We start from the raw sequence: 24,320 nt of genomic DNA on the forward strand, positions 1-24,320 counted from the left end.
GCCCTTGAAGAGACATGATATCTTACATTGTCTTTAATGTCTACAAAGTGGGCAAAAATCTCAAACTATCATCCCATTGATGAAAATATCAACCACTAATGAAACTAAGTTTAGTTGTAATGGTTCCTTCTTCCTACTTGCCAACTCTGCCAGATACTACAAGGCTTCCCCAGAAGGCGACTTTCCTGCAAATAATTTACTCTTCCCTTTGTGACAATCTAGCTGAGATATAACTGTATAGACATGAAAGCTATACCATGGTCTCCCTCCAAACAACATTCAAGAGATTTTGTCAGCAAATGTGGCTAAAATGATGCAAATTTTCCTAATTCCAGGCTAAATCTTTCAACATAACTTAAGCTAAAGTTCATCAAGAACTTTAGGCAAGAAAGATCATACTTAGAAATTACATTCTAAAGGGTCCCTAATAAAAATAGAAAAATTAAATTTAAACATAATAAAACAATGATAATAATGTCTTCTGGAACTCAGCTACTAATTCCTTGAAGGAGAAATCTGTAGTTATTACCCATAAAAATAAAGTTTTGGAAACCTAATCCATCATCTGGGTAATTCTGAGTGAAACCTTTTACATATAAGAAAAAAAAATCCAAAGAGAATAGCCCAGAGAGGCTCCTTCCCAGCATAATTATAAAAATCATTAGAAATCCCAAAGGAAAATAAAATTTTATTTAAAATATGATTCACTGATTTGTTTATTTAGAGGGTCAAATTATTCTCCATTTTACATTGTCAGTAGGTATCCTATATTTTAAAACTTAAATCACAGTTTTACCAGCTGTATTTATTCTGAATTCAGCTATAAAATTATTTACTATTTTTTACACTGCAATTTTTCCCTGAAACCTAAACCAGTAATATATGCAAACTACAAAAATAATTGAATCTCTGTTCCATTCTGCACTTACATTTGGTTTGTCCACTAGGAGTACTGATATGTGATGGAACCACATTATGTTTTCTCTGAAAATTTCCATTAATTTTTTTAAAAGCCTACATTCTACTAAAAACAAATTCAATAAATCTCACTTTGTGTTTCTAAAAAACACGTTCTTTAAAGAGAAATTTAAAATCTCAGAACCAAATGTTAGAAGAAACTGAGATTTTTTTTTTTCCCCCTAAAGATTTTTCAAAAATGCTTTGGCTTAGAGAATATATATTATTTACTTCCATTTTAGGATGGTGTTTACCAAATATCATAAATACTTAATAGCAACTGTTCCTAGAGCTTCTAGCAAAAGGCAGTAAAATGAAACATAAACCTCAGCTGTGAAAGCCCAGGAGTTTTGCTTTGCATTTCATCACTCTCCTTCCCCATACAGTACCTGTTTAGGATAGCCCAGATTCTAATGAACACGAGAGACAGCACAACTGAATCCCAAACAGAAATATTATGTGCTCTAGTGAAACTATTAATCATTTAAATGGAAAGAACAACAAATTCAGTCAAATAGCCACTAGTTCAAGTTGCCTGACTGATACAGTTAACAGATACTATATTTGGAGAAGGTAGTAATCACACATTTCAATCCAAATTTTTATTTTAAATGTCTCCTATAAAACTTTCAGGATGTCAAGAAAGTTAACTCCATAATCAAAGGGTGAAAGTGTCTGACACTTAGAATCTTAAACTTGAAACCAAAAACCCAGTCTCACAGAACCCAACATGCAAGATTTAATACCAAATGTCAGTTAAAATCCAGATCTTTAGAATTACACTGTTTGCAATACCAAACAAACCTCTTCTTAATCTCTTTCCTCTAGATAATGACCCCTGCACTGAATATTAAGATTTCTTCTTATAGTTTAAAAAATATACAAAATTATGAGCTCTTCCTACCCCCAGAGAAATACTCACAGAATTAATTATTCCTTTAAGAGCTTGAAATCCACCCTTGACAGGGAAAACTTGCTCCTTAGAATCAGCAATTCTTTCAAGCTTTAGAAAGAAGAGGAAGACTTAATTAAGGAGTGGCTGACACATACAACAATTATAAACTTCATTGCATTTCAGTTATGTTCATCTGAAAAATTAATCCACAGGATTAATTTACCATTGTGGTCTGTGTTCAAGGTCAGGAATTAAAGGTGAAGACACTAGTGTTACTCTAAATGTATTATCACGAAATGAACTGAGATCGGTCATAGTGCCATTAAGTTGGCCCCAAGAGAATTTCAAAACAGTGCAGAGTTCTAATAGCCATCAACAGCATAAGACTCAGGAGTCTAAGCCATGCTCAAGCAAAATTTTAAATATAAAATAACTTTGTAAGTGAAACATTTTCTAAGATACAAACCCTCAAACCTCATGAAAAAAGATGGTTTGTAAGAAAAATTTTTAAATTTCCATTAGATGGACTTCTGAAATTCCCGCATACCTGACAGCCAAATTTTAAATAAAATAGAACTTCTAACATTATATTACATATATGATACTATATATTACATATAAGATAATATTTTGTCAGTTAAGTGAAACAGGAATATGTGTATCACTTCAAGCCAAATGTTTATCTTATATTATTTTACCAAACCAAACAATTGTTTAAGGGATTTAAAGTTTCATTTTCAGTAACAAAACCTATCAAAATTCTTGCATTACTAAGGTAGAGCTCAAAACCTACAGCAATTTCTACAGAAAATCTTTAACAATCGACTAGTGTCACAATGTCACCAGTGAAAAGAATTTGTTAAACTATCCTTAAGACAATTATGTGATTTTTTTCAGATTAAAGTTTTCAGATCTCTTGTAACTCACCTGAGCTTGTTCAAAATCAAGGACACCAACACAATAAACACTAGCCCCAAGTGACCTGGATATCTTCGCCTATGGAAAAAGAGGAGAGAGAGAGAGAGAGAGAGAGAGGGAAAGAAAGAGGGGAGAGGGAGAAAGTGAATTATTCAAATATCAAGCTATACATTCCGAGACACACAGCAATGTACAGTGGGGTGTAGAGAACAGTCTCAGTTCAATACTCACCTCTTTCTCTGCATATGATGGCACCAGACCATCCAACTTGCCATCTGTCAGAGCAATTATGATACTGGAGGTTTTCAAGCCTCCTGCTTTCTGAATTTGTTCATTCGCCTGAAAATGAAGAATAATTATCCAACTCACAATTTAATTTTAACTTTTAACCAGCATGTTCCATCAAGCTGAATTTGTAAGTCTGACAAAATCAAAATATTACTGGCTAGCTTTTAAAACAGAGTAATTTGTTTTAACTATTTTATTTGAAATATGCATATTCACATTACAGAGTAGTTACTATTGGGTTTAAATTATTTAGATTTTTAGCTGTGGCTGCTTAATCTTAATATAACCACAAGGGAAATGGAAAATTCCTTAAAAGGCAAAATGCCATCCTAACTTTTATCGTCATCACAGTAAATAATTTTTTCTACTTGTCTCATCTCTAGAACAACTAAAAGCACTTAAAAAATTTTAAGATAAATATGTAAAGAGGTTACTGAGCTTTGCTAGAGGGTTATATTTCATTACAGAATAAGAAAGCATTCTCTCCCATGCTTAGAAATGTAAAAGAACTTACTAGCTTTAGTCCTTCATGGATATATGTCTCTCCTACTGGACTAACACGTTTTAAGTCCTCCAAGCCTTTACTGATTTTGCCTCTGAAAATAATATTAAACAAAAGAAAAAATGAGCAAAGATAACAATAAAAACTTCTTGAAAAACATGTCAGCATTGTAACTAAGATTTCTTCAGTAGGAAGTAGAGGAAAGAACACGGCTTTGAAGGCAAATAATTATACTTTTTGTCATTTTAGCAAGTATTTAATAACTTCTGTATTTTAACTAGCAAAAATAGACATAGATTTACTAGCAGTGTCTTGAAAAATCTAAGCATACTCTAGGACTTCTGAGCTGAGAACAGATATATTCAATCCCTCTTGTTTTCCTAAAAAGAGCAAAACATATCTTCCCTCATCCACAAAAATACAAGGATTCAGAAGCTCAGCTTCAATGACAAAGCATTTCTGAAACACTCACTCCATCTCCCTAAAAGTGAGAAATTTTCTTTATTATCTGAGAATTGCTAAAGCACATTTTTTAGCCCTTACAGAAATTAACATTTTATCTTACTGTCTCCCAGGGTCATAAGTTTCAAGATTTATTCACTTTTGTGATATCTTCTCACCCATCCAGACACCCACACATTCCCTTAAACATGGTAGGTACTTAATACATATTTCATGAATGAATGAAAAAATAAGTGGAGGATAGATAGATGGATGAATTAATGAATAGATGAATTAGAAGGTAGTAAATTCTTGGAAGAGACACTCTGAATGAAAACAAATAAAAACTACAGAATAATTTCTTTCATTATGACTAACTCACTATTCCAACTGAGTTTGTCTAAATGGGGTATGACTACAATATTATTAAGAGCTGTTTTATGTGTATGAGTTAAGGGAAGACTCAATTTCTAGGGTTTTAAAAATATAGAATTGAAACCTCAAAAATAAATGAAACTACAATAATCTTAAAAGATAAGTAAAATAATGTTGCAAAATTATCTAAATTAAATTTGAAACTTGTTTTATAATACATTCAAAAGCTCAGAAGAGATATTCTTAAGATATTGTTTTCAAACTTTTTCAATAGAAGCAAAAAAAAAAAATGCCTTTTTAAACTGATGAGAATGGATATTATACTTGATCTTAGCCAAAAGGCTGAGAAGTGACAAGAAGTGCCTTTTCAAATGTAAAATTCTTGAAATGATAAAATGAATTATAAAACTTTAACACATCAAGAGTACTCACACCTACTAAGGATGATAGATGAAGGAGATTAATTATAAGAAGTATCATCTTAAAGGAACTTACTGGTGTCATACACATTTTATATGTATATGTATTTGTGTGTATATATCTAATGCTGTCATAAAATATGTTAAAAATAATTTTGAAATGTTTTGTCATGCTGCAATATTGTGTTTCAGATACTTGAAATAAACAATCCATTCATCAGAGCCTTGTATGTTTTAAAAGTAACTTCTTGATTATATTTTTATATCATAATAGAAATTATTTTAAGACAAGTTTTCCATCTCATGAAGTTTCCAGAAAACAGAAGACAATGTTCAAGGTATGACACTTATCTTTCTCTTCCCTGTTCACTCATCTCTACTAACTCCTGCTAATTGTCTTTTTACATACTTGGCTTAAAATCTACCTACTCTGAACCTTTCTTTAACTTCATTACATTCACTTTTTCCGAGGCACCCCGAGCCTTCTAGTCATATTCATGTTTTACCATGATAAAAAAATGTTGTCTCCTAAAAACATGCAACTTTCTAATAATTTAACTAGTTAAATTTAATTTGAATCTTCACTTTTCAACTACACTGAAAGTTTACATTAGGCTATTACCACGTCTTTTATTTATGATGTATTTCCCTGCTCTGTACTTATTATGTCATTTTGCAAAATAAGTCTTCAATAAAATTTTTCAATATACCATAAAAAATTATAATTTCAAGGATGAAGCATAAGTTATGTAATTCATAAGCTTGTTGTATCTAAAATATTTATGTTTGATATCTACAGAAACAACTTGAAACTGATTCTGCCTGAATGCAGATAAAAATCAAATATTTGGTGCTTTTCAGAAATGAGTGGCAGTGTGTCCTCAAGCATTAATGTTTGCTGCCAAAGGGGAAATAAAAAAGACAAGTGAAATGCAAGTTTACACAAACAGATTTTGCATAAGACAGCCTTCATTCAGTTCAGATCAGCTCACCATTGCTGCTGAGACTCATCCACTTATTTTTTCATTCATTCATGAAATGTTGTGCAGACAACACCAGCACAAGACTTTAAGCTAAAGGAACTTGCCAAACATGGATTCAGGGTGTTTTTATACAGGCATGTCTCTGCTAGCTTATTACATTAGAAGAGAGAGAGCAGCACTTTGTGGTTTTTCTATCCATATCTATACCTGCCACCATAAGATTTCAAGCTCCACTTAATCCCATCGTTACTTTTGCAGCTACATGATCCTAAGAGGAAAGTGCTCCTTTTCTATAGCCAAGAAAAACACATGTGAGTCCTGGCTTTGTACGCTCTCCCGGGTAACTACCTGAAGTCTGTCAGCCTCTTATCAATCCACAAGGTGTTACTTTAGGGGAAATGAAGGCCAAAACAAGACAGGGCAGACAGATCTCAGAACCTCAAAGAATCCCAAGCAACAAAAAAAAATATTAAGTTTTTCAATTAGTAGGCACTTAATGGGGAAAAAGCAAAATGATGTAGTAGGTTAAAAAAAAAAAAAAAAAAAAAAAAAAAACCTCTAAAGGAAAGCAAGAGAGAACATGATTAAAATTTTAAAAAGAAGAAGAAAGAAAGGTTGTGTTATAAAGATAAGCTCAACTCCTCAAATTCAACGTCTTAGATCAGTTTCACTGAGTTTGCCTTTAAAGTTATATTTTCAACTACACAGAAAAGTAATATTGAAACTACTTTGTGTATGTTGTGAAGCTGTTGTCAAGGATGCTGCTGTCATGACATGCATCGTTCTCTATAATGCCTCACAGCAGAAGTTTCTTTGTCACCCCAAGTAGTTGCTATGCACTTCCTCTTTTCTGCACTTGACAACTACGCAAACTTATTTCTTCCCCTGACTACCACGGAAGCCCACAGTAAATTTCTTACTCATTTATAAAATTCTGTTAAGTTCCTGTGGTTATCATAGTGTTTCATCATCTCCAAAATCTTAGCATGTTTCTTTTTATATTTTATTAATTTTCTGCAACACTATTAATTTTCATGCAGCCTCAAATACTTTTTTGAAAGAGAAAGGATTTGAACAAACAAAATGGTATATTAAAGGCCTGTGTTTTCTTTCTTTAAATTAAGAATCAGGGGACCAAACTCTATTATCAACTAGAGGGGAAAGAAGAAAGAGAGAGAGGAATCACCACAAACACACACATACACACCACATATATATACATGTATATACATATTACACACAAATGTATATACATATATGTGTGTAATATGTATATATATGGATACGTACGTATATACACATATATGTTTATTTATTTATTTTGGAGATGGGATCTCATGCTGGGTCACTCAAGCTGGAGTGCACTGGCATGATCATAGCTCACTGAAACTTCAAACTCCTCGGCTCAAGCAATTCTCCAACTTCAGCCTCTTAAGTAGCTGAGACTACAGGCATGTACCATTATACCAGGCTACTTTTAAATTTTTCTATAGAGAGGTGGTCTAACTGTGTTGCCCAGGCTGGTCTTGGACACCTGGCCTCAGGCAACCCTCTTATCTTGGATTTCCAAAGTGCTGGAATTACAGACTTGAGCCACTATGCATGGCCTTGGCTAATTTTTTAAATGTATGAAATTAGTACTTTCAGCTCTGTTTGTATCTCTCTAATTTCTCTGCTGAGAAGTGCAGGGAAGGGAAGGAGAGGGGAGTGGTAGGGGTGTGAGGAAGGGAAGGAAAAATAGTCACCACAACTGCCATGTGTTGTGCCACATAAGTGGCTTTTCTCCAAAACACTCTGGATATTTTGAAGGTATGCATGGCATTATAACTAAAACAAAGATAGGCTGAAATCATGGTGTTATAAAATAGTTTGCAGAGAATCCTGAATTGCACAGCTAACAATGAAGGCTTAATTTTACTTTCAGTATCTGGTACTTTTTCTTTATATGATGTGTCTGTATAGTACTTGAACTTTCCAATGCACATCATCTTAACTTTCCAGATTTCAAAGCTCTTCTGGATTTCAGTCAATCGTCAGATTTCAGTCTACATCCAACTGGTTGGGCATCTGTTATACGTGAACACCATGATTCTACACAGTGATGTGAGAATTCTTCGTACTCAGTCAGTGGGATCACTCACATAAAGCTCTATAGATGCAATATAGTTCTTCTTTTTGAAAAGCACTTGAAAAGAAGAGCTTTCCAAAAGCTCTTCTGGACTCTTTTAAGAGATTCTAGTTCACAGGCTTGTGATGGGTCAGGGTTATCACTGTCTTTTGAGAACTCCCCAGAGTATTCTAATGTGCTACCAGGATTAAGAACCTATGATTTAACCTAATTGTAAAACTTTCTTGTGTTGTTGGAATGGGTTTTGCATTATCTATTTTATCAGTCATTGCTTCTGTATAAGAGTTTTGTGTAAATAGGATAATCTCTTAAACTATGAATACAGTTTCTGGGATGGTATGGATGAAGATGTGCATGGGCTTATAGACAGAGAGAATAGAAATTAGTTCCAAGCTCAACCTTGTTTCTTCATTCATAAAATACAAATATAAATATCTTCCCCTTGGGGCTACTGAAAGGATTCATTATAGTATATTGTTACAAATGTCCTATTTTATTGTTAGTTATGGTTGTTAATATCTTACTGTGCCTAATTTCTAAATTAAGTTTTATCATAGGTATGTATGTATAGAAAAAAACATAACATACATAGGGTTTGGTACTACCTGTTGTTTCAGGCATGAATGGGCTTCTTGGAACAGATCTCCTTCAGATAAGGGGACACTACTGTACCCCAAAATTAGTGGTATAAGCAAAATTGATTATTTCTCATGACACTGTGCATTGAATGAGCAGTTCTTATGCTTCACATATCACCAGTTGAGCCACTGGAATGGCTAGAAGTGGAATGCCTTCATATGCTTAGCATGTTGGTGCCAGTGCTGATACTGGGTATTGCCTAGAAGCTCAGCTAGGACTGTTAACCAGAGTATTGATTCTCCTCTACGTGGCTTCTCCACATGGCTAGGTTGGGCTTCTTCCTAGCATGGTGGTCTCAGAGTAGTCAAAGTTTTTACATGGCAGATGGTTTCCTAGAAAATGATAGAGGAAACTACCATGCCTTAATAAATCTTAGGCCTAGAACTGAAACTGGTAGTTTCCTGTTCATGTCTGCTGCATTCTATTGATTGAAGTAAATAAATCACAGGCCTAGACACAGATTTTAAAAAGTAAAAAGAGAGTGAGTGTGTGTGTGTGTGTGTGTGTGTGTGTGTGTATTAAAAGGATGAACTTCTAACACGTAATTTGTTCTTGCCAAGTTCCTCAATCAAAAATTGTTTAAAGGTTTCAAATGAGTGAAAGATTATTTTCTAAAGATAAACATTGTTAATACAATCTATAATCTTAGGAACTAACAGATTTTAGCTATATCTTACTATAGTTTATGTAAAACTATGCTTATTGTTCATTTAACATGTCATGCTAATGCCAACACATACCAATGTTTCTGTGTGATCCAGAGTCCAGACCAGTGAATTCAAGGTAGCAGTCATGAAATCCATCCAGAAATATCTGCTCACAAAGTAAGCTGTATAATCCGAATTTTGTCACAAATGTTCTCCAATTTGGTCTACACCTACCAAAGTGTGGTACTCAATTCGTACCTGAAGTTCATACCTGCTGCATTTTGCACATTTTTACTCCATTTTCCCACTCGCTGACTTATTAAATCATGAAAAATTGACCCCTGCATTTTACCACTTCCATGTGCCAGGTCTGTCTCCCAGACAGGAGTTAACAATGTTACTGATTTTTTGGAACATCCTTATAAAACAGATGTGGGACTCCAGTGAAAGTAACTGCTAACATGTCCATCACTAGATTCTGAGCTGCTGCCCTGCCTGAACCCCTCAAGGTTAGCACAATGTGTGGCCAAAACAGACTTTTCTAAACAGGAGTAAATACGTCCCTAATGGAAGATTTTTTAGCTGACCCAACTATTGTCTCACGTTTTCACCACCTCACTGGTTTTTAAAAAAGAGAATAAGCTTAAGGAATGACAATGGTTTTGAGTTATGACGAATTCTGACTAATGTGAAAACTGAAATTCTGACCAATGTGAAAACTGGAGAAGGGGAACCTGGAGAGTGAGTACAGTGTGGTGGTGAAGTGCTCACGCTCAGCATCAGGCCTGGGTGTGAACTCTGGATCTAGCTGTTTAGCTGTGTCACATTGAGCATAATCTTTTGATTTCTTTAAACGTCTGTTTGAATCCTGGCACATCGTAATGAAAATAAGGATGGTGTACACTGATAACTGCCAAACCCCATGTTAGCCTTAGCCTCCTTCCTATCCAATCATCAAAATAACAACAAGAAAAGAAAAATGAAAAAAAAATTATAAATAAGAAATATTAAAAGGTAGTTAGTTGCAGGTAGGTGATAGAAGCAAAGAAATAAAAGTGAATTGATAAAGTTATAAATACCCATTGGGTTCTTTTTATGTGTCATAACTTTAATTAGTCCTTGTCATGCATTATACACATTTACTTGTCTCAAGATTGCTGTATGGTAGGAATAATTCACATTTATTAACTGGCCCAGGAATTGGGCAGCAAGAGATTAAGTAATTTGTCAGAGGCCATACAGCTGGTATGTAGTTTTTATGCTTATTCGACCCAAGGGCCAATCCTGGTCTTTTCATTAACAAAAAGCCTTCAGGACTCTCCATAGTAATGATTGAATGTACTGTGCTCCTGAATGCTTCTTGTTTCCAACCTCTGAATTCCATTTGATTCCAAGATAGTAACATTAATTTCAGCATTCTTTTTTATATATAAATAATACATTCTTGCTAAAAGAAAATCAAACCACACACGCACATACACACACACATATATGTTAAAATTTTGAAAGATTTTCCCACCTTCAATCTCATGCCTAAAACAGTGTCATTGTTAACAATTTGTTGTATGTTCTCTAGACTTCTTTTCATGCATTTTCAATCACATATACTCCACCACCATATAAACAATTAGAAATTTTGTTTGGTTTTTATTTTATAAAAATAAAATCATACTACAGTGTCTCCAACTTGCTTTTACACTTAATATATCTCATATATATTTTCATGTAAATATAGGATCATCAATTGATAAGCATTTAGATTGAATATAGTTTTTCACTAGTATGTACAATGCTGCAGAAGCCAATTTTGTATACAGACTGACCTTTGCATGTTAATGCTAGTATTTTAGCAGGACATACTCCCAAAAAAGTAGAATTGATGATAGGAACTGTCTAGACTTTTATAGATACTATCAAGTTTCCTCTAAAATGAATGTACCAATTAATAAGTTACTAACTGTATATAAAGAAAAATTTTCCACAAGTAAATTTTTAATTCAGCTTTTAAGAAATTAGAAAAAATTTCAAATACAGAAATGTGTATATTGTCCAAAAGTAATTAAGTGACTTTTCTATAATTTCCTACAAGTTTACCTACAGAAGATTTTTTTCCCCAAGTAATTGATTATTGTGCTCAGGTCAAACAATTATAAGACATTTTCAATTTGGGGGAAAGTGTAGTGAAAGGGAGTTTTAAATATTTATAACTGATTTGTAAGAATAGAAATAAGAAAAATAGCAAATATAAAAATAAGCAAATTTATTGTGTGGTATAATCACAAAAAGATAATATATGATGGCAGCTAATAACTAAGGTTCTGGAGTCATATCAGCTCAATCGTTCATTCAACAAATATTTATTGAGCATCTACTGAGTGTCAGGCTCTGTTCTAGGTGTTGGCATACATAGGGGAGCAAGACAAATGAGAACCCCTGCTTTCATGTTTACATTAGAGTTCTAGGTGTTGGCATACATGGGGGAACAAGACAAATGAGGACCCCCTGCTTTCATGTTTACATTAGAGTCATCAAGATAAAAATAAATTAACAGAACAATTTCAAAATGTGATAACCAAATACCGTATTGTAAGAGATTACTGGGGAGGAGAGATGTGGTTCCTTAGGCCTGGTGGCCAGGCAAGGTGTCTCAGAAAAGGTAACATGTGAGATGAAAACTAAATGATGAGAACAAGCCAGCTAGGGGCAGATCTGCTGCAGAGAAAGAGCAACGGTCCTAATGTGGAAACAAGCTCTGTCTGTTCAGGGAATGGAAAGAATGCCACTTGAGCTAGATTGTGTCACACGATGTTTTAGGAAAGGACTGGGTGGGGCAATTGGATAGGGTTTTTAGGTACTTTGGGAAGCACTAGCTTCCCATTCTAAGTGATTAGACTGTTTTAAGCATGAGAGTGGCATGATCTGCTTTAATTTAAAAGATTATTCCAGCCCATATACTGCTTGCGACTTGTTAGCTGTATGTGCTTGAAAAAGCCACTTTATCATTGTCAGTTTTGATTTCTTCATTTGTAAAATCGAGGTAATAACAGTATCTATCACATGAAATTTATATGAGGATTAAATGAAGCAATACATGGAAAATATTTTGTATTCTGCCTGGTGCATAATTGTTCAATAAATGTTTCCAACTAAATCTCTGTAACATTATTAGCATAATATTTAACAGAATTGAGCTTAATTCACTATCCCCAATTACGCAAAATAATAACCAAAAATATTTTTTAATTAGTCTTGATTCCAAATTCTCTACTATTGAAAGACTGGGTATTTTCATACTGAATCAACACATGGCATTTTCCTCTTACCTAACCCTATAATACATCCCGGGGCTATTTATGCGTATATATACACCTCTACTCACACACACGCTGGATTACTTATCTTTGTGTCACCCAGATTTCACGGTACTTAATGCACTGATTCTAAGATAAGCAAATCTTTAGGTAGGTGGGTTGGGTAGGTGGATGAATGGACTAACAGACATATAGAAAATAAAAATCATGAGCTCAAGAGAAAAGAAGGGAGTGTTTCAAATTAAAGGTTTTTTGTTGTTATTGTTGTTGTTGTTGTTGTTGTTGTTTGAGATGGAGTTTCACTCTTGTTGCCCAGGCTGAAGTGCAATGGCTCAGTCTCGGCTCATTGCAACCTCTGCCTCCCAGGTTCAAGCAATTCTCCGGCCTCAGGCTCCCAAATAGCTGGGATTACAGGCGTGAGCCACCATGCCCGGCTCAAATTATTTAAAAGAATAAGGTTTTTAAGTAACAAGTATATAAAATGCATCACATCATTTCTTGGCATGTTTATTACTTTATTCACGCATTTACACAGTACCAGATACCATGCTGAAAGCATAACAGAAGACACAGTCCCACGGTAAACATTTACCACCTTCCAATCTTGCCTCATTTCTACTGAAAATCTTTAGCAACACTCTGAGAAACATGAACAAGCTAATTCTCATATTTACCTATATTCTAAAGAATTATGAGTGCTAGAAACAGAATTGTGAAACCTGCAGTGCTTAACCTTTGGTTTTCTTTGCTTAACCTTTGCTTTCCTCACACACTCTGATCTATTTTTGAGTATGATATATGACATCAAGATATTAATAGTTTATATGCAGAATTCCAATTTCTAGGCTTTGAAACAAAGATTCACAGTAGTTGTGGAATCACTTGTTTACTGATTTGCATATTATATGCAAATTGTTTCTTCACACTTAAAAGTGTGTAATGGAAGAAAAGTGACTCTATATCCAAATATAGAGGACCATAGAAACTTAAAATTAGCAAAAGAGCAATCTAGAAGAAGAAAATAATGTCCTTTATTGGAGATTGTTGTATGCTATACAAAGTACCTTTCTACGCATTGTCTTATTTTGATTTTCACAATAACACTAAGAAAACAAGGCAGATTTTATGTCCTGCACTTTATGAACATAAAAACTGACACAGTGGTAAACAATTTGCCCCAAGTTTCCAAATCAGTAATTGGCAAAACTGGAACTCTAACCTAGGCATTCTCAGTGTTCTTTTCTGCCACCCCAAACTAACTAAAAATGGCACAGTGAAATTTACTAAAATTTAAAGTTTTTATATTTAGGAAGAGACAGTGAAGCCAGCTATGTATAAAACAAGTTGCAAGTAGCATTATTAAAATTCCTCTTGGAATATTATAAATCCTTTTAAGCAGGACAACATTCTGTTTACATAAGCATGATTCTTCTCTGATCATTAAAACGCTGTATATTGCCTGGCTCCAGATGATAATAATAGTGATAAAACTTTTATCTCTTGAAAACTTATATACCAGACTCTGTTCTAAATACTTCACATTCATCAACTTTCATTCCTGTAACAATTTTATGGGGTGGGTATTACTATGATCATCATCATTGCCATCATTATATAGATGAGAAACGAGGCAGCATCAAGAGGTTAAGCAACTTGTCCTTGATCATTTGGCTAGTAATTGGACAGCCAGGATTTAAACGCCGGTAGATTTGGTCTAGTGACTTTTAGCTGCATCACTATGCTACCTCTTGAAAGAACGGCCTCTTCTGTAACCCATTTCAGTGTCTCCCCTATTAGATTCAACCAATGATGAAAGAAGAATCTCTAATGTAGGTTAAAGATTTAAACCCCTTCCATGATGTCAAAGCAATACCAATCTGTTCACCCAGTGACCTACACTTCAAAATGCTGAGGAACCATATGCAAAGTGTCTAGCAAAGAACCTGGCACAATGTTTGTAGCTATCAACGACTGAGAGTTTCTACATGCCTGGCATGATGCTAAGTGTGTTTCTATATATATGAATGCCATAAATGTTAAAGTGGTTCTTTTTTTTTTTCTTTTGTTTTTTGGAGAAGCTAAATTCAAAGCTGTTTCTTTGGAAATTAAGCTGGGCAATGGAGAAAATTCATTTTCATAAAGGCAAGAACTGTTAAATCACTGGGCATAGAAACCTGCCGTACGTGGGTTGTGGACTATGATGGCTCTGGCTCCTGATGAGTTTCACATCCACACAAGAAAGTAAGGAGGACCATTATCCTCAGCACGCTAACACAGGAACAGAAAACCAAACACCGCATGTTCTCATAAGTGGAAGCTAAACAATGAGAACACATGAACACAGAGAGGGGAGCAACATGTACTGGGGCCTATCAGGGGAGCCGGAGAGAGAGCCTCAGGATAAATAGCTAATGCATGTGGGCTGAATACCTAGATGATAGGTTGATAGGTCCAGCAAACCACCACGGCACGTGTTTACCTATGTAACGAACCTGCATGTCCTGCATATGTATCCCAGAACTTAAAAGTAAAATAAAATAAAATTTAAAAAAAAGAAAGGAAAGAAGGAGGAGAAGTATCAATGAGAAGACAAGATCCTAGGCTGCCCTCAGCATCTACAGAGAGATTTCCTCTTTAAGAAAAACAAAACTAAAAGCACAAAGATTAAAATCTTGTGTGGATAATTTTCTAAATCAGTTAAGTGAATTATAAACAAGTTCCCTCCCTGAGTTCCTTTAAATATTATGATTTTTTTACCATTTCAAGGGAAAACTTAATTTACAAAAAATTGTTTTTACAGTTAACTTTTCAGAAATTCACATATCATGCAAAACAAAACACACCAGTTTTCCTTGCTAAAACTACAGTTTGGAGAAATTTTATTTCAAAATCAGAGGAAACTACTCATTCATTCAACAAGAATTTATTGAGAAAGAACTAGATTACATATTTTGTGTTAACTAAAGTAGACACAATAATGAAGAATAAAAGCTCCCTTCCCACTATGCATCCCACTCTTTAAAATACGTTAATGAGGTGGGGCGTAGTGGCTCACACCTGTAATCCCAGCACATTGGTCAGGAGTTCGAGATCAGTCTGGCCAATATGGTGAAACCCTCCCCCTATTAAAAAAATACAAAAATTGGCCAGGTGTGGTGGCATGTGCCTGTATTCCCAGCTACTAGGGAGGCTGAGGCACAAGAATCGCTTGAACCTGGGAGGTGGGGGCTGCAGTAAGTCAAGACAGCACCACTGCACTCCAGCCTGGGTAACAGAGTGAGACTCTGTCTCAAAAAAATGGAAATAAAATAAAACATATCAATGACTATTTCTAACTTGCCATTGACACTGTTTAAATGACATAAAAATGGTCATATAAAGTACAATGATATTGGTTTGGAAAAATGACACCTTTTAAAAGCACTAAGGAGATTAGATAGAAAGGTAGATATATATAAAAATATATTGATATATCTATTGATATATCCTAAATTCCTTTATAAAGGTGAATATTCAGCATCAGTGGACCTCAGAGAAGGGCTAGAAATCTAGGACGTCTGCTGAATCTAAGAAATTATCTAAAAGGATCCATGTCATTCTCCCCCTCAATGTTCTTCAAATTCCTGGTTGATTCATATATTATATGTAAACAAGAAAAAATGTGGAACTACTTACAGTAACAGAGAGGCGAGGGAAGGAAGGAAGTAGTGAATATACAACTAAGACAGGGATCCAGATTTCACTGCACATTCCACAGCCAGTATAAACGATATTGATTTTCAGATTGTCTGCTCTTTTATAATACTCATACCTCCTTTCCCTTCTATTAGAGAACTGAATTGTCTGTGCATCTGCTCAATTCCACTGAGAGGCCTGAATCACCACTTGGAAATATCAATCATGTCTTTAAAATTCATCTCTACTAAAAGCCTGCAGTGAAATGATAATGCACTAACCTGTCTCCAGTTAATGGCAAAATAATACTTGCTTGAGAAGAAAACACAATGAAAGATAATCTCATTTCAGGGCTGCAAAATAAGAAAAGAGGCAGTTAAAACATTTTAAAAAGAAATATTGATATAATACAGATGTATAGCTAGAGAGTTTCATTTAAAATTGGTCTCACTGAATGGTCCAGGCTTCTTTTAAATGACATTCCCTAAGTAAATAGATGAACTCTGCTCAACATTGTTGCATAAGTCATTTTGGATTTAGTCAATGCTTCTAAGCACTCAAATACCGCTCCATGACCCATAAGGACTTGCATTTAGAAAGAGACTAACTGGAAAGATAAATTCTAAGCTGACGTAAAATTCTTTCGTAGAAAATTCCTCTTTCTTTGGTGTTCTACATCATTTCCTTTAAAGGAGGCCAGGCCCTTCAAAGTGATTACAGTTACCAATACTTAGGGCTAGAGAGTAGCCAGTTTGACTTAATGACAATTACTATGTGAGTCTATATAAAAGTCATCCTGAAGTAAGACCACTTATAAAAAGTCAAGGGGAATGTAAAAGAAACTGATAAATCACTTTCTGCTTAGGCATTTTTTTATTTTCTAAGTGTCAAGTATCCCTTTTCCCATTGGCAACAAGTGCCCCAGTCAGATTTATCTTTCGAGTTTTCAGCATTTCTCTCACAGAATGGTTCTTGTTTCTCAGACACCCTCTGAAACTATTACTAAGATCCAAAACTAAAGATAAGAAACTAGAATCTATGAACTTAAAATCAGAATCCTCTCAAAGGCTTCTACATATTTTTAAAGTCTGTCTCTTCATTAATCACCCCTTATTCACTTCCTACAATGTATTGAATAACTGAGCAACTAGGCTTGAGCCAGACAACTCTGTATTATAGAATTCCAACTTAAAAAATCAATGAGTAAAATAAAAGCCTCCTTCTTTAAAATGTTGTGGTGATGTTATTCATTGCTTTTGATCAAAGTCTACATGACACCCTTTGCACATTGAAGGATTAAATTAGAAAATTTATAAACAACTGTTTGTTCTGCCTTTGACATTTAAGGATATAAGATCTTGTTTGTTTTTCTTTCCTAGACAGTTTTACCTCAGACCCTGTCCAGAAATGAGTGTTAAACTTGGCTTCTTAAGCAAGGGACTGATGATTGAACATGGACAGGCATACATTTTTATAGGGATAACTTTACTGCTGCCAATAACTGAAAGCAAGGATTGCCTAGGCCTCTACAGATTGTTTGAAGTTACTTGCAACATGACTTTCAAAATGTTTTGATCATCCAAGCCTGTTTTACAGAAAACATTTGGGCTAACAAGACTGAAAGAAGCAATATTTAATGATACAGTTCCTATTCATGTCCTTTCCATTATCTTGATAAACTTGTGTTCGCTCATTGAATTTTTTTCTTTTAAAAAAAAAGAAGAAAAAGAAGAAGAAAGCCTCAAAAGCCTAGTGTCCTGGGGTTATTTTTAAATAGGAGATGCCACTAATTCCTAGTTACCTCTAAATAAGAGAGTAAGCTGGATTTCATACCAGTAATGCTTTTTATAGGAGAGGAAACCAGTCTTTCCTGGTGATGCTTATTGCATATATAGAACAGTTAAATTTTAAACCAACCACACACCCACACATTGTGTAAACACAAGTCGTTGCTTTAAACACACACACAAGTGCCTTTTCTGGTAGTGGGTTATTAACACATGTTCATTTGAAGTTTTCCAACACTTTTTGTTTGTTTTAATGAGGCCTTCTATAATGCTAAGAAATGTGTGGAAAGGAAAAATATATTATGGATACTATTCAAATAAAATTTATGTTTTAATGTGATAAATTATGAGAAAGCATAACTGAAATTCAAAACAGATGAAAATTCCGAAAGAAAAAGACATTTGGAATAGTATTTGAAGATGCTTCCCCAGAGTCTGAGCCAAGTTTCTGGGAACCAGATGAAATAAGCCCTCAAGGACTGAAGGGCTGTCCCAATAACAGCAAGTGTGCAATTACGACCTTGAGGCACTTAAAAGCAACATTTCAGGAAAGGTTTTTCCTATAAAAGGTTTCAGAAAAGGGAAATTCTACACTTTGCTCTACTTCTCCACTACCTAGAAAAGTAAAGTAAAAAAGATACCTCACAAATCTCTCCGCAAGTTGCTGGACGAAATTATAAATTTCAATCCAGTTATTTGCCACACTCCCAGACCTGAAAGATGAAATTGAACTGATCAGAGAATCAAAACACGGAACTGAAAAGTAAACATTCTATATTGGTTCCTTCTTCAATGTCACGAAGATGGGGGACATCTGGCTTCTTTTTCAAGCTAAGTAAGGGCATCTGTAGCTGAAACTTTGGTGCTACCCAAAGTTAGAGAAGTCAGCCCATTTTCTAGGGGGACTACCTGCCTGCTAATTGTTTAGAGTGAAACCAGCTTTTCAGAATAAACACAAAAGCCTTATTTGGCAGGAAATGCAAACCACATTGGCTATTCACTGGAGCCCTATGATTAGGATAAAACCAGGCAAACTTTAGCCTGCGTTCGAGCCAAGGTGTAGAAGGCGGGTAAAGACTCAGAGGCCGACTGAGTCGGGTTTGGGTTCCTGGGACCAAGAATGCTACCCCGCAGGAGGCCACACTCCCCCCAAGAGGCCCCAAGACCGGCAAACAGTGAATACCCCAACTCCCTAAAGAGCCAAGTAGCTCGGGGCTCCAATCACGACCCCGCACCCCGCTGATCTCAGCTCACACAGATCCGAACTTGCTTGTCTTCTGGAAGAAGACAGCAACAGGGCACCCCTCGGCGGGTTTCCAGCACCACTCCCCGGGGCGCGCACACGCAACGCAGCCTCAGCCCCAGCTGATCCAGTACCGCCCTCACCATGAGACCCTGGACCTCCCTCGCACACTCACTTGTCCAGGACGAAGTAGAGATCAAAGGCTCTTCTGCAGGAGGGCTGCTCCTGGGCGCGCAGCAGCACCCCGGGACCACCGAGCGCCAACAGCCACAGCCCGGGGAACAGCCAGCTACCCGGGCTGCGGGCCGGGGACCGCCCCGCCACCATCCTGCGGCCGGGAGCCTGCGACTCCCTCCCGCTCGCAGTCCCCTCAGCTCCGGAGGGTCGCGAAGGTGGCGGGAGTCACCCCGTGCGCACTTCGGGGTGGGGTGCGGAGAACAGCTGAGGCGCTGGCGCCGGCGGCAGCGGGACCCACCAGCTGACAGAGGGAGGGAGAGAGGGAGGTCCTGAGAGGACAAAGGGAGTCTCCGCCACCGCCGCAGCTGCCGCCGGAACTCTTGACGAATCCCAGTGGAAGCGCGATCCAGTCCTCCCCCTCCCGATTCCGGAGAGTTCCTGCACACAATGCGGGCCCACTGCGACCGCTCGCGAGAGGAGTTCCTCTGCGGCCTCGGGCCGAGCCTGCGGCGCCCCCGCCTCGGACCCGGTCCTGGAATCCACTCACTCCGCCCGGAGGGCTGAGTCCCCCGGCTGCCGTGCGCTTCGGAACAAGGGTCCCAGGGACGCGGCGACGGCGGAACAAACTAGGAGTGGAGACCCTTCTCCTCCGGCGGCCCAACTCCCTCCGCACTCCGAAACTTTCCTCCCCGTGCTGGACTCTGGCTCGGCGCTGACGGGCCGTCCCCTTTGGGGGAGGAGGCTAGCGGGTCCTGGGACTCCCGGCTGGAGAGAAGCCACGCCGAGGCCAGGAGCGCGCTCGGGCCAGGTCTAGGCTGCGTGTGTCAGTGAGCGCCTGGGGACGAGGGCGGGGTCCCAGCTCCGAGCCACACACGCACACTTGTGGGTTCCTGCCGAGTTGAAGATGACTAACGCTTGCCAGATCTGGGAAAGGGAAGAAGGAGTTTAGAAAAACAAAAGTTCTCTAGAAACGAAACATACCCATATATCGTGCAGGCCTGGCGTGTTTTAGTAGCTGTGCTAAAACAGCCCGTATGCGAGGTTTACAAACCAAGCAAGACTGACGATTCCGTGGGAGGTACTGGCGTCCTCGCTCCTCACTCACTCCACCCCGCTCCCTACTACCACAAACACTCTTTATGAACTTCCTCTTTTTTCTAAAGAAACCTGCTTAGTTTTGTTTTTGTTTTTTTGTTTTTTTTTCTTTTTCAAAAAAAAAAAAAAAAGGAAAGGCCAGAGTGGGGAGTGGGAGGGGACAGCAGGCCTCTTTGGAAGTGGAAAGTTGTACCTCAAAATATGTCAGCCCACTGTCATTCCCTGCAAACTCCAATTATGGAGAATTTCAGCTTGGGGCAAGCTAGGTCTCCCTTGCAAAACTTGTGCAAGCACTGAAGTTCGTGCATAAATCCTCTGTCTGCTAGTTCTGCTCTCCCTCCTTCCTCTCTGTTCCCCCCACCTCCATCTGTAACTTCCGCCCTCTCTTAGTCAAAACTAGCTTTTAGAACCTAGTTCTAAAAGCAGGTGGGTTAAGTTTCCACATCAAAGTGAACATGGGACATATGCAACATGCATGTTTAGTTTAGTAAACAAACATGATCTACCTTCTCCTTTTCATTTTTAACAAAATCAGTGTTTTATGTAGTACTTAAATATACATCTCTTCTGTTTGTTGCCATATGTATTTAATTTTTCATTCATTACATTTTTGATGCACAACCAGATATGTCAGCTCTTTGAAGAAAAATATCAGTTACTTTAACGAAGATTTATTGAGTGGCTACTATATGCTAGGCACTGTTCCAGAAGTTTAGTTTAATGCATAGAGCAAAATAATAAGCCCTTGCTTTCATGAAGCTTACAGTCTGGCTGGAGAGTGAAAACAGACAATAGGAAATAAATACATAAACAAGGAAAAATGTCCATATTGGGAAGGTGGCTTGTTGAAATTTAAAATTTTGTGACAATAAAGAATGACAGACTAGGTGACTAACAAAAAGGACCCAGTCACTCCAAGAGCTCTAAGAGGAAACATATGCAGTTACTGCAGAGGTCTATAGACATTAGCTTAGCATATTCAAGAAAGAAAAAAAAAGCAGTGTGGCTGGAGCTTTGTAGGTAAGATGATGTAAGAGAAATAGGGAAGGGCCAGATTATGTGATGCTTTATTTACTAAGATAAGGAATTCAGATATTTTATATTGAGTGTGATAGGAGGCCATTAGAAGGGTTTAAGCCCAGGAGTGGAGTGGCAGATGAATTGAAATAATCTATTTTTTTCAAAGATCATTCTGGCTGCAATGAGACAATGAATTTGGAGTTAGCAAAGTGACAGTAGGGAGAGCAGTAAGGAGACTATTGCAGTATCAACATGTTGACAAACAATCCTGAGGTTCATAAATTTGGAAAGGAGAATTTTATTTCTTATAAAGGGTTACAGCTGCAGGCTGGACATCTTGACATGCTGGGAAGCGTAGCCTCTGGCATAAACCAAAAGCAGACACTTTGAGGGAGGAAAAGGTGGAACAGGAATTTATGCTGAATGGATTGGCCAAGTATACATATTCAACAGGTCATAGGAGGAACTATGAATATGCCTGAAGCAAGGGGTGCATGAACTGTGCATATTTCTTAAGCAGGTGGATTAAGTTTCCACATCAAAGTGAACATGGGACATATGCAACATGCATGTTTAGTAAGCAAACATGAATAGTAAACAAACATGCATGTTGCACATGTCTCATGTTCACTTTGAGGTGGAGACTTAACAATTAAATGTATTATCAGTAGGACCTATATGTCAAAAGGTGAAACAGAAGGCATGAAGGCACTCAGTGCCACAGCCTCTGTAAACCAGCCAGAACCAGTCTATGGTCAGTGGTCTCTTATCAGGAGAAAGTTACTAAAATCAGTCTTTTGTCCAGTCAAAGTCATAGTTATGGCTTACGGAACAGCCATAGGGATGGAGGATTATTGAATTAGTGTCTTGCAGTCAGTAAGATGCAGTTGTTTCAATATTGCTTATCTTGAGGCCAGTGTTTGTTTAGCTGCTAGAAAAAAAGAAAACCCTTTGGTCAGTTAGAATATAGTTTATTTTTTAAGTGTAGGGGTGTGTGACTTAACCTTTGCCTGGCGTGGCCTTAGGTCTTGTTTATAATTTGGTGTCTTATGGACACAGAGTACATTCTGTCAGTCTTATCATCTCTATTTTAACAAAGGCAAAATAAAATGCTACCTTGGACCATCATCTCTATAGCAACTAACCTGAGTTATGAATGGATGAAAACTTCAATATATACAGGCAGACCTCCCTTTTGAAAATACCCTCATTACAAATGTTAAAGACTGAATGGAGAATGGCAAACATTCCTTCTCACTCTTTGCCAACTGGCCACTTGGGGATGGAAATTCCACCACTCTCAGTGGCATCCATCTGCCACTTTTTACCTGATGTAGTAAGGAAGATATTGAGGGGCAAGGGGCTAACTTGATGGAAGATAACTTTCACTTTTGTAAGACGGAAACATAAACCCTTCATAATTTTCAAATAATTAAGCACTAGAAGAAAGTCCTTAATTAGCCCTGAGACTAATTAAGAAACTCCTAAGAAAGTCCTTAAGCACCTTAATTCTGTCTGCCTTGGCTTCATCTTTTCTTGAGGTTCTGAAATTCTGATTACTTTTGCAGCCATCCAGTCTCCAGGGATATGTTGCTACTTCTCATTTCACATTTTGGTCCAACCATGAATACATTAATCTCCTTGACTTCCCATAACAGAACTGAAACAGGCTGACATTTTTCAGCAAATTTGTATCAATAGCTTGTTCAAGTTTCAAGGTTTTTTACTCACTGCTTGTTGAAATTGGTCCCCATTTTCAACTGAATTCTTAAGACAGAATCAAAGATATTATATGCCACATCATATTATTGAATAAAATCTGGATTTTTTAAAAAAGACCAAAAAACAATGATAATTGATTTCATGTTAGGAGACAAAAGGCAAAGAAATATGAGACATGATGCTAACCATGTACTCTATCCTCCTGAGGAAGTATTTTAAACTCATATTTATTGGTTTCCTTTATCTCTAGTTTCTTGACTAACTGCCTGCTCATCTTCTGGGACTTCCCAAACTGATCTAAGAATCCAACTTGTGCTAACCCCAAACTAAAGAAAAGTACCTTGAATTTAAAACTCATTCTTCCTCAAAATTCCCAGGCCCTCTGAGGGTACTCCAACTCAGTTCTTTTCTGAGTACAAAGCTAGCAGAGATTATTGACCTACCAAAAAATAGTACCACTCTTTTATTTGTTTGCTTGGGTAAAGAATTCATCCCAGCTTCTTTCATCTCACTGACTCACTGACTTGCTCATGTAAGATCTACAGCAAAGCAAAAAATGGCCTCATCTAGCACAGAGCAATAATTACCCAAATCACTTTCATTTAATAAAAATTAATTGGAAGATCATTAATTACTGGAGCAACCAATTGTCCTAATTTGCCACAGACTGAGGGGTGTCTTCAGTCCCATGGACATGGGACTTTCCGTGCTAAAACTAGGGCAGTCCCTGGGATAGTTCCTGGCAAGCAAAACTGTTGGTCATTCTTTTCCTAAGCAATAATGAGGGAAGATGAAAGCAAAAGCAGACATGAAAATCTCTCCAAGCTGTGAAAAAGGAGTGGTGGCAACAGCAGTACTTTCCCTTCTCCTCCATCAGTGAGAGCACTCGGAATTGTATCAACTGGAGATTAGCCAGGTAAGGTTTCAAACTGACTTCTGTACTATGACAGTCATGCTGGGGTCCTGTTTGGCTTTCAATTTGACATCAAGAATGGGAGGAATGATGCAGATTTTTTAAGAGAGAAAGAGAGAAACAGAGACTCTATATTGCATTATTTAGGTAAATAAATCTAAAATATTTATCTTTTTTTTTTTTTT

General features: G+C 37.0%; 1 protein-coding gene and 1 pseudogene across 1 annotated transcript in view; one reads left to right on the forward strand and one right to left on the reverse strand.

The window, feature by feature from the left end:
• The window catches only part of ANTXR2 (ANTXR cell adhesion molecule 2), a gene marked incomplete at its 3' end in the record, with an annotated part of 90,590 nt that extends 70,130 nt beyond the window's left edge, over window positions 1–20,460 (reverse strand). The window contains exons 1-7 of the mRNA XM_017530183.2: window positions 19,384–20,460; window positions 18,607–18,678; window positions 16,460–16,531; window positions 3,573–3,654; window positions 3,002–3,109; window positions 2,780–2,848; window positions 1,880–1,960 (exon numbers count right to left, since the gene is read on the reverse strand). Coding sequence (XP_017385672.1) covers window positions 1,880–1,960; window positions 2,780–2,848; window positions 3,002–3,109; window positions 3,573–3,654; window positions 16,460–16,531; window positions 18,607–18,678; window positions 19,384–19,535 — 636 coding nt within the window. The remainder of the gene's footprint in view (window positions 1–1,879; window positions 1,961–2,779; window positions 2,849–3,001; window positions 3,110–3,572; window positions 3,655–16,459; window positions 16,532–18,606; window positions 18,679–19,383) is intronic.
• A 3,552-nt stretch (window positions 20,461–24,012) lies between these two features.
• The window catches only part of LOC108305501, a 4,458-nt pseudogene continuing 4,150 nt past the window's right edge, over window positions 24,013–24,320 (forward strand).

The sequence above is a fragment of the Cebus imitator genome, unplaced genomic scaffold, assembly GCF_001604975.1.
Source record: "Cebus imitator isolate Cc_AM_T3 unplaced genomic scaffold, Cebus_imitator-1.0 Scaffold64, whole genome shotgun sequence".
NCBI lineage: Eukaryota > Metazoa > Chordata > Mammalia > Primates > Cebidae > Cebus > Cebus imitator.